This window comes from Scyliorhinus canicula, chromosome 20 (genome assembly GCF_902713615.1).
Source record: "Scyliorhinus canicula chromosome 20, sScyCan1.1, whole genome shotgun sequence".
Classification (NCBI taxonomy): Eukaryota; Metazoa; Chordata; class Chondrichthyes; order Carcharhiniformes; family Scyliorhinidae; genus Scyliorhinus; species Scyliorhinus canicula.
In genome coordinates, this window is record NC_052165.1 from 80706460 (window position 1) to 80719294 (window position 12835).

The following is a 12835-nucleotide window of genomic DNA, read 5'->3' on the forward strand; positions in this document are numbered from 1 at the left end:
CCAGGTTATATACTAATCTGTGCGCAGTTTGCTGATCTCAAAGGAGTAGAGGGGAATCGCAATGAGCCACCCTGCATTGAAGCGCAGTTACTATCATGGGAAAATACAACAATTACGTGTACACAATAAGATCCAAGAAACAATGGTGATATTCAATAAAGCAAATTACTGCGGATGCTGGAATCTGAAACCAAAGAGAAAATGCTGGAAAATCTCAGCAGGTCTGGCAGCATCTGTAGGGAGAGAAAAGAGCTACCGTTTCGAGTCTGATGACTCTTTGTCAAAGCTATTTTGATACAGGTGATATTCAACAATGAGTTAACTTGTTTATAGTTAGTTAAAGGGGGAATGTTTGGCAACACACTGGGAGATCTCCACTATTTCTTTCTTCAAGCAGGATCTTTCATCCAGTATGGTATCACAAGTGGCTAGCACTGTGACGTCACAGCGCCAGGGTCCCAGGTTCGATTCCCTGTTCGGTTGCTGTCTGTGTGGAGTCTGCATGTTCTCCCCGTGTCTGCATGTGTTTCCTCTTGGGTGCTCCGGTTTCCTCCCACAGTCCAAAAGGTTAGGTGGATTGGCCATGATAAATTGCCCTTAGTGACCAAAAGATTTAAGAGGGGTTATTGGGTTACGGGGATAGGGTGGAAGTGAAGGCTTAAGTGGGTTGGTGCAGACTCGATGGGCCGAATGGCCTCCTTCTGCACTGTATGTTCTATGTTTTTATATTGAAAATTAATGCTTCACAGCATTAAGGACCCGGGTTTGATTCCGACATTGGGTGACTGTGGAGTTTGCACTTTCTCCCAGTGTTTGTGTGGGTTTCCTCTGGGTGCTCTGGTTTCTTCCCACAGTCCAAAGATGTGCAGGTTAGATGGATTGGCCGTGCTAAGTTGCCCCTTAGTGTCCACGGATAGGCGGGGCTATGGGTATAGGACGGGGGAAGTGAGCCTAGGCAGGGTGCTCCTTCAGAGAGTCAGTGTGGATTCGATGGGCCGAAGGGTCGCCTTCAATGTTGCAGGAATTCTATGGTTCTATATACACTCAAAACATTTAAGTGGACAGAGAGGGCATCAGATCCAAAGTTGTATTGGGTGCATCATTCGGGGGTGGGAAGGGTTAAGAACCAGTGTGCTACCAAATGATGGTAAAGAGCCATCAATGTGTCGGACGTGTACTGTCTGAAGTGTACATATCCCAATATGGCACACAAATAGAGGGATGTGGGAAAGGAAGTACCAAAGAGAGAGGATAAAAGCTCTTTGACAAAGAGTCATCGGAGTCAAAACGGCAGCTCTTTTCTCTCCCGACAGATGCTGCCTGACCTGATGAGATTTTCCAGCGTCTTCTCTTTCGTACCAGAGAGGCAAATCTTTTAAAATAGAAACTCAAATACCTGGAAACGCCCAATATGACCTTGAATTTCCATCAGAGAACCATTATTGCTTTCCAGTTCTATTCCCCTTACCACATCTGAAAGAAATATACATTACAACCAGCAACATTACAAACATGATTCCAATACTGCACCCCCCCCCCACACCCCCTTGAATTTCTTCCTGTCCAAGAAGCAAGTCTCCTGTACCTTGGCCGTTCTTCATATGTAAACTCAACCAGTGGTGTCAATAAGCAAATTAGTCTGTAAGGGGCACATTTGGTCTCTGCCCTTGTTGGTGAAGGACCAGTTAAACTGCTTTTGGTGGTAACGGTTCAGCAATGAATATTGATAGGGGGTCGAAATAATTCACTCCTCTGCATATAGTACTGTAGGAACTAGGACTAAAGCTCAAGTCACTGTACAGCAAATCAGTCTGTCATGCAGGATGCAAAATGGTGCTTCTCCATGGCTCATGCGAGAATGGATTGAAAATTTAAGAGGTACCTGCACCCACTATTGACTCATACTGCTTCCTGGAAGCTGGCAACCATGCATGTCTCCATCTAATGAAGGATATCTTATGAGCAAGGGTGAGGCAGATAATTAAGGGAACAGAAAGTTGCAAAGAGACATGCAAGTGGACAAATGGAGTTCAATGTGGGAAAGTGTGAGGTGGGGGGGGGGAGGGGGTCATTGGTGGAAGGATTCCTCTAGCCAGGTCCAGATAGCCCTGCACCTCAGTGCTGGTCATTGCTGTGATGCTCTGGTTGGGCAACTGCATCTCTGCCGACTGAGTGCATGGCTTTGGGTGGTTAGGATTCACACTCATGTGGTGTCAATAAGGTCTAAACTCTCTGGACCTCATGCAGATAGGATGTGTCCCTAGGGAAGTCCAAGTGAACTTCACATCGTACAAACAGAATGTGTGAATTTCTCAGCAGGTTAGTGTGAAGTCCCAGTTCTGTAGGTACACCCACTGTGCTATTAGGGAGGGGGTTCAGGATTTTGAACCAGCAACAATGAAGCAACAGCAAGATATTTCAAAGTCAGGATGGTGAGTGACTTGGAGGGGAACTTCCAGGTGGTGGTGTTCCTAGTATCTGCTGCCCTTATCCTTCCAGATAGTAGTGGCCATGGGTTTGGAAGGTGCTGCCGAAGGAGCCTTAGCGAGCTCCTGGAGTGCATTTTGCAGATGGTACACATGCTGCTACTATGTGTCGGGAATGGAGGGAGTGAATGTTTGTGAGTGCCAATCAAGCACGTTGCTCTATTGCTTATGTTGTTTGACATGCAAGTATTCTGTGTTGTACTCTCACCAAGTGACACCTCATTTTCCAGTGCCAAGGTCGATGCCGGGTGGTCCACCCGGTTTCTTTCCTTTTTATTGACTTTGCAGCAGTTTGATACGAGCCGAGTGGCTTGCTCGGCCATTTCAGGGACATTTAAGAATCAACCACATATGGATCTGGAGTCACATGTAGGCCAGACCAGGTGAGGATGCCAGTTTTCCTTCCATAAAGGACATTAGTGAACCATTTATAACTTCCTAACCCCTATCCCATCAAATATACTTGAGGAGAATTGCAGTTGGACTCAGCAATTCAGCTGGAGAGAGGGCGGAGAGAGAGGATAGCAAATGTTGTCCCCTTGTTCAAGAAGGGGAGTAGAGACAACCCTGGTAATTATAGACCTGTGAGCCTTACTTCGGTTGTGGGTAAAATGTTGGAAAAGGTTATAAGAGATAGGGTTTATAATCATCTTGAAAAGAACAAGTTGATTAGCGATACTCAACACGGTTTTGTGAAGGGTAGGTCATGTCTCACAAACCTTATTGAGTTTTTTGAGAAGGTGACCAAACAGGTGGATCAGGGTAAAGCTGTTGTGGTGTATATGGATTTCAGTAAGGCGTTTGATAAGGTTCCCCACGGTAGGCTATTGCAGAAAATAAGGAAGTATGGGATTGAAGGTGATTTAGCGGTTTGGATCAGTAATTGGCTAGCTGAAAGAAGACAGAGGGTGGTGGTTGATGGCAAATGTTCATCCTGGAGTTCAGTTACTAGTGGTGTACCACAAGGATCTGTTTTGGGGCCACTGCTGTTTGTCATTTTTATAAATGACCTGGAAGAGGGTGTAGAAGGATGGGTTAGTAAATTTGCAGATGACACGAAGGTCGGTGGAGTTGTGGATAGTGCTGAAGGATGTTATAGGATACAGAGGGACATAGATAAGCTGCAGAGCTGGGCTGAAAGGTGGCAGATGGAGTTTAATGCGGAAAAGTGTGAGGTGGTTCACTTTCGAAGGAGTAACAGGAATGCAGAGTACTGGGCTAATGGCAAGATTCTTGGTAGTGTAGATGAACAGAGAGATCTCGGCATCCAGGTACATAAATCCCTGAAAGTTGCCACCCAGGTTAATAGGGCTGTTAAGAAGGCATATGGTGTGCTAGCCTTTATAAGCAGGGGGATTGAGTTTCGAACCACAAGGTCATGCTGCAGCTGTACATAACTCTGGTGCGGCCACACCTGGAGTACTGCGTGCAGTTCTGGTCACCACATTATAGGAAGGATGTGGAAGCTTTGGAAAGGGTTCAGAGGAGATTTACTAGGATGTTGCCTGGTATGGAGGGAAGGTCTTACGAGGAAAGGCTCAGGGAATTGAGGTTGTTTTCGTTAGAGAGGAGAAGGCTGAGAGGTGACTTAATAGAGACATATAAGATAGTCAGAGGGTTAGATAGGGTGGACAGTGAGAGTCTTTTTCCACGGATGGTGATGACCAACACGAGGGGACATAGCTTTAAATTGAGGGGTGAGAGATATAGGACAGATGTCAGAGGCAGTTTCTTTACTCAGAGAGTAGTAGGGGTGTGGAACGCCCTGCCTGCAATAGTAGTAGACTCGCCAACTTTAAGGGTATTTAAGGGGTCACTGGATAGACATATGGATGAATATGGAATAGTGTAGGTCAGATAGGCTTCAGATGGTTTCACAGGTCGGCGCAACATCGAGGGCCGAAGGGCCCGTACTGCGCTGTAATGTTCTATCTATGTTCTATACAAGTTCCAGCTTATTATCCAATGGTGCCTCCAAGACAGTGTGCACTTTTCTGACTGAGCGGAGTCAGAATCCCAATTCCAAATCTCACCAGTCTCTGGTAAGAGAGATCAAACAGTTCAGCACAGTTTAGAAATCAAACCGGGGACCTCTGGTCCACTGAGTGATTGTTACAGGCTTAGGAGGAGGCCATTTGGTCCATCGTGTCTGTACCAGCTCTCCAAGCGAGCAGCCCTTCGCCATAGGTCAAAGCATTGGGACAAGAAAGATTCTCACATTTACCATTCCTTACCTGGTAAGGCTGCTTTGCTTATGATGCCAGTCAAAAGTGCCAACTCCTGTAGGGACCCTGCAGTTACCACCTGACAGCGTAAGATAGCCTGGATGGGATCTGAATGGGCAATTAGGAACTGTAGTACCTGCAGAGAAAAATCACATTATAATCAGATGGGGGACTAAGGAAGAAAAACCTGCATTTATATAACACAATTCATGACTTCAGGACATCACTTTACAGTCAATGAAGCATCTTTGAACTGTAGTAATGGTTGTAAGGAGGAAAATACAGCTAATCTCTGCAAGTTTCCAGAAACAACCACATGATGATAACCAGGTAAACGCAAGTGATGTTTTGAGATAATATTGGCAGAACATAGGGGGAACTCTGCTGCTATTCTTCAAATAGTACTGGGGGAATCGTTTACATCCACCAGAGAGGGTTCACCTGTTGCAATTTCAACAATTGAACACTTTCCCAGGTATTTTGCCGGTGTGCCAGCTTTAGATTCTGGACTCAGGTTTCTGAAATAAGACTTCAACCCATGATCTTCCGAGATCCAGAACACCGAGCCAGGGCCGATATATGAAATGAAATGAATGAAAATCGCTTATTGGCATGAGTAGGCTTCAATGAAGTTACTGTGAAAAGCCCCTAGTCGCCACATTCCGGCGCCTGTCCGGGGAGGCTGGTACGGGAATCGAACCGTGCTGCTGGCCTGCTTGGTCTGCTTTAAAAGCCAGCGATTTAGCTGAGTGAGCTAAACCAGCCCCCAATTCAGCTAAAAGATTGCGTCTTAGCTCAGCTACGATTGGACCACACAACAGACAACATTCTATCTGGGTTAGGGATCTGCTCCCGAGCAGGGCTGGTTTAGCTCACTCGGCTAAATCACTGGCTTTTAAAGCAGACCAAGCAGGCCAGCAGCACGGTTCGATTCCCGTACCAGCCTCCCCGGTAGGCGCCGGAATGTGGCGACTAGAGACTTTTCACAGTAACTTCATTGAAGCCTACTCGTGACAATAAGCGATTTTCATTTCATTTCCTACTCTGGTCCTAAACGCTCCTGAACATTTTTAAGAATCCCTGTGGAAATGTTTCCTCTTTTTGAGGAGCGAGTGCAAATCACTGACTGACCGAGTACAATTGGAACTGAACTCCTAATTCCTAACTAACCCTGTATTTTAAGGACACATTTTAAATGGATAGTTTTATGAAGATCTATTATTGACCTGCACGTGTTTTTTGTGGCCTCTTTTATTCTTGTGCTGCACTTTTAGCATCAAATGCAACTCAACACTCTGGAGTCTGAGCAGATTTTTCTCCAGCAGCAGCCAGTCCCGTTCGCCAGGAACAGCAGACATACTTTAGCTAGGCAGCCACGCTGGAAGCACTAGCAAGCTTTAATATCATTAATATTTAATAATAACAAGTGATAGAAAGCTGGGAATGCGAGTTAAAACACGGTGCTTTTTTGCAGGATTTAGCACAGTCCTGCACTTAAGTGCACTGTTGATCAGAATGGAGGCGTCGATCCTGCTGTAGTTACCTGTCTCGTAGCCAGCTGATGGTGCCCACTGGTGGTGGTCAGTATAACCTGGCAAAACCGAAGAGCTGGGAGCAGAATCTGGTGATACCGCTCTACGGGGGCTGGGATAAATCCTGATGGGTCTCTTATACAAAACATACTGGAAAAAAAAAGAAAAATGTAATACAAAAATAACAACGCCCTAGAAATAACAGGTAGAGAAAACATGAACAACATACCTAACTGACAGAGCAGAGTGCAGCAGGATACGTTTAATACAAGTACCCCAACTATGAAGATCATTCTCATTGACTGTGTTAAAACGGTTTTTGATCTCCAACTCATTCGGAGATCTTCCAGATTCAAGGGGCGGGTTTCTCCATCCCGCTGGCTGGTCAATAAGGTTTCCCATTGTGGGGCAGCCCGATGCCATCGGGAAACCCCCAGGCTGCTGGCAAAATGGAGAATCCCGATGGCAGAGAATTCAGCCCAAGGCGTTTCAGTGCCAAGCTCCCTCCCTTGACATCACCAAATTGTCATTGCCTGCAGCAGTTCACATGAAAGGGTATTCAGCTAGCAGCACAGTTTACACAGAATGGGGCAACCCCAAGAGTGGCTCTAAGGGAAGTCTGAGGCCAGGAATCGAATGCAAACACTCCCGGTCTGACAGACTGACCTGTTCTTTGCAGCTTTGATGCTCAGAGAACTTCTGGCCAACCATGATGGTGCTCCGTAGAATTGTTACAGCACAGGAGGCGGCCATTCAGCCCTCTATATCTCTGCCAGCTCTCCAAATGAGCAATTCACCCAGTGTCATTCCTCCGCCTTCTCTCCCTGTAACCCTGCACATTCTTCCTTTCCACATAGCAATTGACCTTGCCTTGACCACGCTCAGATAGTAGACTTCAAGCACTTGCTGCTTGAGAAGGTTTCGGCTCATGTCATCATTGCTTCTTTTTCAAATAACTTGAAGTCTGTGCCCTCTCACTTTCAATCCTCTCATTAATGGGAACAGTTTCTCAGCTACTCTGTCACAGTTGCTCATGAATACCTCTACCAAATCCCCTCTCAACCTTTGCTCCTCCAAGCGAAACAGTCCCAACTTCCCCAATCTATCTACATAGCTGAAGTTCCTCATCCCTGAAAATACTTTCAGGAATCTTTTCTGCAATATAATGCATTTGCATCTTTCCTAAAGTTTGGCATCCAGAACTGGATGCAATACTTTAGTTGAAGCCAAACCAGTGTTGTATACAAGTTTATTATAGAAACATACATAGAAAATAAATTCATGAGGAAGCCATTCGGCCCATCGAGCCTGCTCAGCCATTCAATAAGAATCTTTATTGTCACAAGTAGGTTTACATTAACACTGCAGTGACGTTACTGTGAAAAGCCCTGAGTTGCCACATTCTGGCGCCTGTTCGGGTACACAGAGGGAGAATTCAGAATATCCAATTCATGAACAACATGTCTTTCGGGACTTGTGGGAGGAAACTGGAGCACCAGGAGCAAACCCACGCAGACGTGGGGAGAACGTGTAGAATCCACACACAGTGGCCCAAGTCAGGAATTGACCTGGTGCTGTGAAGCAACAGCGCTACCCACTGTGCTACCGTGCTGTCCAATGATCATGGCTCATCATCAAGTTCAATACACTGATCCCGCCTTCTTCCCATATCACTTGATCCCTTTAGCCTCAAGAGCTGTATTTCATTCCTTCTTGAAATTACACGACGTTTTGGCTTCAGCTACTTTCTGTGGTTGTGAATGCCACAGATTTAACACTCTCTGGGTGAAGAAATGCCTCCTCACTTCAGTCCTAAAAGGCTTACCCCTTATCCTCAAACTATGACCCCCTGGTTCTGGACTCCCCCACCATCGGGAACATTCTTTCTGAATCTACCCTGTCCAATCCTGTTAGAATTCCAAGTTTTACGAGATTCCCTCTCACTCTAAATTCCAATGAATATAATCCTAACCGATTTAGTTTCTCCTCATATGACAATCCCACCATCCGTGGAATCAGCCTGGTAAACCTTCGCTGCACTCCCTCCAAACCAAGAACATCTTTCCTCAGATAAGGACACCAAAACTGCAGACAATACCCCAAGTGTGGCCTCACCGATGCCCTATATAATTGTAGTAAAACACCCCGATTCCTATACTTAAATCCTTTCGCTGTGAAAGCCAACATACCATATTGCCTTCTTTACTACCTGCTGTACCTGTATGCTTACTTTCAACGACTGATGCACAAGAACACCAAGGTCTCGCTGAGTATCCACCTCTCAATTTACACACATTCAAACTATAATCTGCCTTCCTATTTTTGCTAGCGAAACGGATAACCTCACTTTATCCACATTATACTGCATTATAGGAGATTCAATGGTTAGGGGAATAGATAGGAGATTCTGTGGTCGCGAGCGAGACTCCCGAAAGGTATGTTGCCTCCCGGGTGCCAGGGCCAGGGATGTCTCTGATCGTGTCTTCAGGATCCTGAAGGGGGAGGGTGAGCAGCCAGAAGTCGTGGTGCACATTGGTACCAACGATGTAGGTAGGAAAAAGGGTGTGGAGGTAATAAACAAGTTTAGGGAGTTAGGCTGGAAGTTAAGGGCCAGGACAGACAGAGTTGTCATCTCTGGTTTGTTGCCGGTGCCACGTGATAGCGAGGCTAGGAATAGGGAGAGAGTGCAGTTGAACACGTGGCTGCAGGAATGGTGTAGGAGGGAGGGCTTCAGGTATTTGGATAATTGGAGCGCATTCTGGGGAAGGTGGGACCTGTACAAGCAGGACGGGTTGCATCTGAACCAGAGAGGCACCAATATCCTGGGGGGGGGAGGTTTTCTAGTACTCTTCGGGAGGGTTTAAACTAATTTTGCAGGGGAATGGGAACCGGATCTGTAGTCCAGCAACTAAGGTAGACGATAGTCAGGACGCCAAAGCACGTAGTGATGCAGTGGGGAAGGTAACAATGACAAAGGAGAGTACTTGCAGGCAAGGAGATGGGTTGAAGTGTGTATACTTTAATGCAAGAAGCATCAGGAATAAGGTGGGTGAACTTAATGCATGGATCGGTACTTGGGACTACGATGTGGTGGCCATCACGGAAACTTGGATAGAAGAGGGGCAGAAATGGTTGTTGGAGGTCCCTGGTTATAGATGTTTCAACAAGAGTAGGGAAGATGGTAAAAGAGGTGGGGGGGTGGCATTGTTAATTAGAGATAGTATAACAGCTGCAGAAAGGCAGTTCGAGGGGGATCTGCCTACTGAGGTAATATGGGTTGAAGTTAGAAATAGGAAAGGAGCAGTCAACTTGTTGGGAGTGTTCTATAGGCCCCCCAATAACAGCAGAGATGTGGAGGAACAGATTGGGAAACAGATTCTGGAAAGGTGCAGAAGTCACAGGGTAGTAGTCATGGGCGACTTCAACTTCCCAAACATTGAGTGGAAACTCTTTAAATCAAATAGTTTGGATGGGGTAGTGTTTGTGCAGTGTGTCCAGGAAGCTTTTCTAACACAGTATGTAGATTGTCCGACCAGAGGGGAGGCCATATTGGATTTAGTACTTGGTAATGAACCAGGGCAGGTGATAGATTTGTTAGTGGGGGAGCATTTTGGAGGTAGTGACCACAATTCTGTGACTTTCACTTTAGTAATGGAGAGGGATAGGTGCGAGCAACAGGGCAAGGTTTATAATTGGGGGAAGGGTAAATACAATGCTGTCAGACAAGAATTGAAGTGCAGAAGTTGGGAACATAGGCTGTCAGGGAAGGACACAAGTGAAATGTGGAACTTGTTCAAGGATCAGGTACTGCGTGTCTTTGATATGTATGTCCCTGTCAGGCAGGGAAGAGATGGTCGAGTGAGGGAACCATGGTTGACAAGAGAGGTTGAATGTCTTGTTAAGAGGAAGAAGGAGACTTATGTAAGGCTGAAGAAACAAGGTTCAGACAGGGCGCTGGAGGGATACAAGATAGCCAGGAGGGAACTGAAGAAAGGGATTAGGAGAGCTAAGAGAGGGCATGAAAAATCTTTGGCGGGTAGGATCAAGGAAAACCCCAAGGCCTTTTACACATACGTGAGAAATATGAGAATGACTAGAGTGAGAGTAGGTCCGATTAAGAACAGTAGCGGGAGATTGTGTATTGAGTCTGAAGAGATAGGAGAGGTCTTGAACAAGTATTTTTCTTCAGTATTTACAAATGAGAGGGGCCATATTGTTGGAGAGGACAGCGTGAAGCAGACTGATAAGCTTGAGGAGATACTTGTCAGGAAGGAAGATGTGTTGCGCGTTTTGAAAAACTTGAGGATAGACAAGTCCCCCGGGCCTGACGGGATATATCCAAGGATTCTATGGGAAGCAAGAAATGAAATTGCAGAGCCGTTGGCAATGATCTTTTCGTCCTCGCTGTCAACAGGGGTGGTACCAGAGGATTGGAGAGTGGCGAATGTCGTGCCCCTGTTCAAAAAAGGGAATAGGGATAACCCTGGGAATTACAGGCCAGTTAGTCTTACTTCGGTGGTAGGCAAAGTAATGGAAAGGGTACTGAGGGATAGGATTTCTGAGCATCTGGAAAGGCATTGCTTGATTAGGGATAGTCAGCACGGATTTGTGAGGGGTAGGTCTTGCCTTACAAGTCTTATTGAATTCTTTGAGGAGGTGACCAAGCATGTGGATGAAGGTAAAGCAGTGGATGTAGTGTACATGGATTTTAGTAAGGCATTTGATAAGGTTCCCCATGGTAGGCTTATGCAGAAAGTAAGGAGGCATGGGATAGTGGGAAATTTGGCCAGTTGGATAACAAACTGGCTAACCGATAGAAGACAGAGAGTTGTGGTGGATGGCAAATATTCAGCCTGGAGCCCAGTTATCAGTGGCGTACCGCAGGGATCAGTTCTGGGTCCTCTGCTGTTTGTGATTTTCATTAACGACTTGGATGAGGGAGTTGAAGGGTGGGTCAGTAAATTTGCAGATGATACGAAGATTGGTGGAGTTGTGGATAGTGAGGAGGGCTGTTGTCGGCTTCAAAGAGACATAGATAGAATGCAGAGCTGGGCTGAGAAGTGGCAGATGGAGTTTAACCCTGACAAGTGTGAGGTTGTCCATTTTGGAAGGACAAATCTGAATGCGGAATACAGGGTTAATGGTAGGGTTCTTGGCAATGTGGAGGAGCAGAGAGATCTTGGGGTCTATGTTCATTGTTCTTTGAAAGTTGCCACTCAAGTGGATAGAGCTGTGAAGAAGGCCTATGGTGTGCTAGCGTTCATTAGCAGAGGGATTGAATTTAAGAGCCGTGAGGTGATGATGCAGCTGTACAAAACCTTGGTCAGGCCACATTTGGAGTACTGTGTGCAGTTCTGGTCACCTCATTTTAGGAAGGATGTGGAAGCTTTGGAAAAGGTGCAGAGGAGATTTACCAGGATGTTGCCTGGAATGGAGAGTAGGTCATACGAGGAAAGATTGAGGGTGCTGGGCCTTTTCTCATTGGAACGGAGAAGGATGAGGGGCGACTTGATAGAGGTTTATAAGATGATCAGGGGAATAGATAGAGTAGATAGTCAGAGACTTTTTCCCCAGGTGGAACACACCATTACAAGGGGACATAAATTTAAGATAAATGGTGGAAGATATAGAGGGGATGTCAGAGGTAGGTTCTTTACCCAGAGAGTAGTGGGGGCATGGAATGCACTGCCTGTGGTAGTAGTTGAGTCGGAAAATTTATGGACCTTCAAACGGCTATTGGATAGGTACTTGGATTAGGGTAGAATAAGGGAGTGTAGGTTAACTTCTTAAGGGCAGCACGGTAGCATTGTGGATAGCACAATTGCTTCACAGCTCCAGGGTCCCAAGTTCGATTTCGACTTGGGTCACTGTCTGTGTGGAGTCTGCACATCCTCCCCGTGACTGCGTGGGTTTCCTCCGGGTACTCCGGTTTCCTCCCACAGTCCAAAGATGTGCAGGTTGGGTGGATTGGCCATGACAAATTGTCCAAAATTCTATGATTAACCTAGGACAAAAGTTCGGCGCAACATCGTGGGCCGAAGGGCCTGTTCTGTGCTGTATTTCTCTATTCTATTCTATTTGCCCACTCGCTCAGCATGTCCAAATGGCACTGAAGCATCTCTGCATCCTCCTCACAGTGCTATTGTACTCTAGGCCTCAAGTAAAACCAAGGAACCTCAATGCTTTAACTACTCTCTCAAACTGCCCTATCACCAATGATTTATGCACATATACACCCAGGCACAGGCTCATACATCCCATTTTGAGCTATGCCTTTTATTCTGTACCATCTCTCCATGTTCTTCCTACCAAAAGCAATTACTTTACACTTTTACAGTAAGAAGTCTTACAACACCAGAGTCCAACAGGTTTGTTTCAACCACGAGCTTTCGGAGCACTGCTCCTTCCTCAGGTGAATGGAGAGGTATGTTCCAAAAACATTTACATAGACAGTCAGAGATGCCAGACAATGCTTGGAATGCGAGCATTTGCAGGTAATCAAATCATTACAGATCCAGATGTAGAAACTTAATGTCAGTGTCTATATGCGCAATCTTCCTGGAGATCCTCTCCACTTTGAGCCGGCAGTTTG

The 12835-nt window shown here is 46.0% G+C and overlaps 1 protein-coding gene across 1 annotated transcript in view; it reads right to left on the bottom strand.

The window, feature by feature from the left end:
* Nucleotides 1-12835, bottom strand: part of nup205 (nucleoporin 205) — a 133744-nt gene that overhangs the window by 12108 nt on the left and 108801 nt on the right. Inside the window, exons 34-36 of the mRNA XM_038781018.1 lie at nucleotides 6255-6393; nucleotides 4721-4847; nucleotides 1397-1473 (exon numbers count right to left, since the gene is read on the bottom strand). Coding sequence (XP_038636946.1) covers nucleotides 1397-1473; nucleotides 4721-4847; nucleotides 6255-6393 — 343 coding nt within the window. The remainder of the gene's footprint in view (nucleotides 1-1396; nucleotides 1474-4720; nucleotides 4848-6254; nucleotides 6394-12835) is intronic.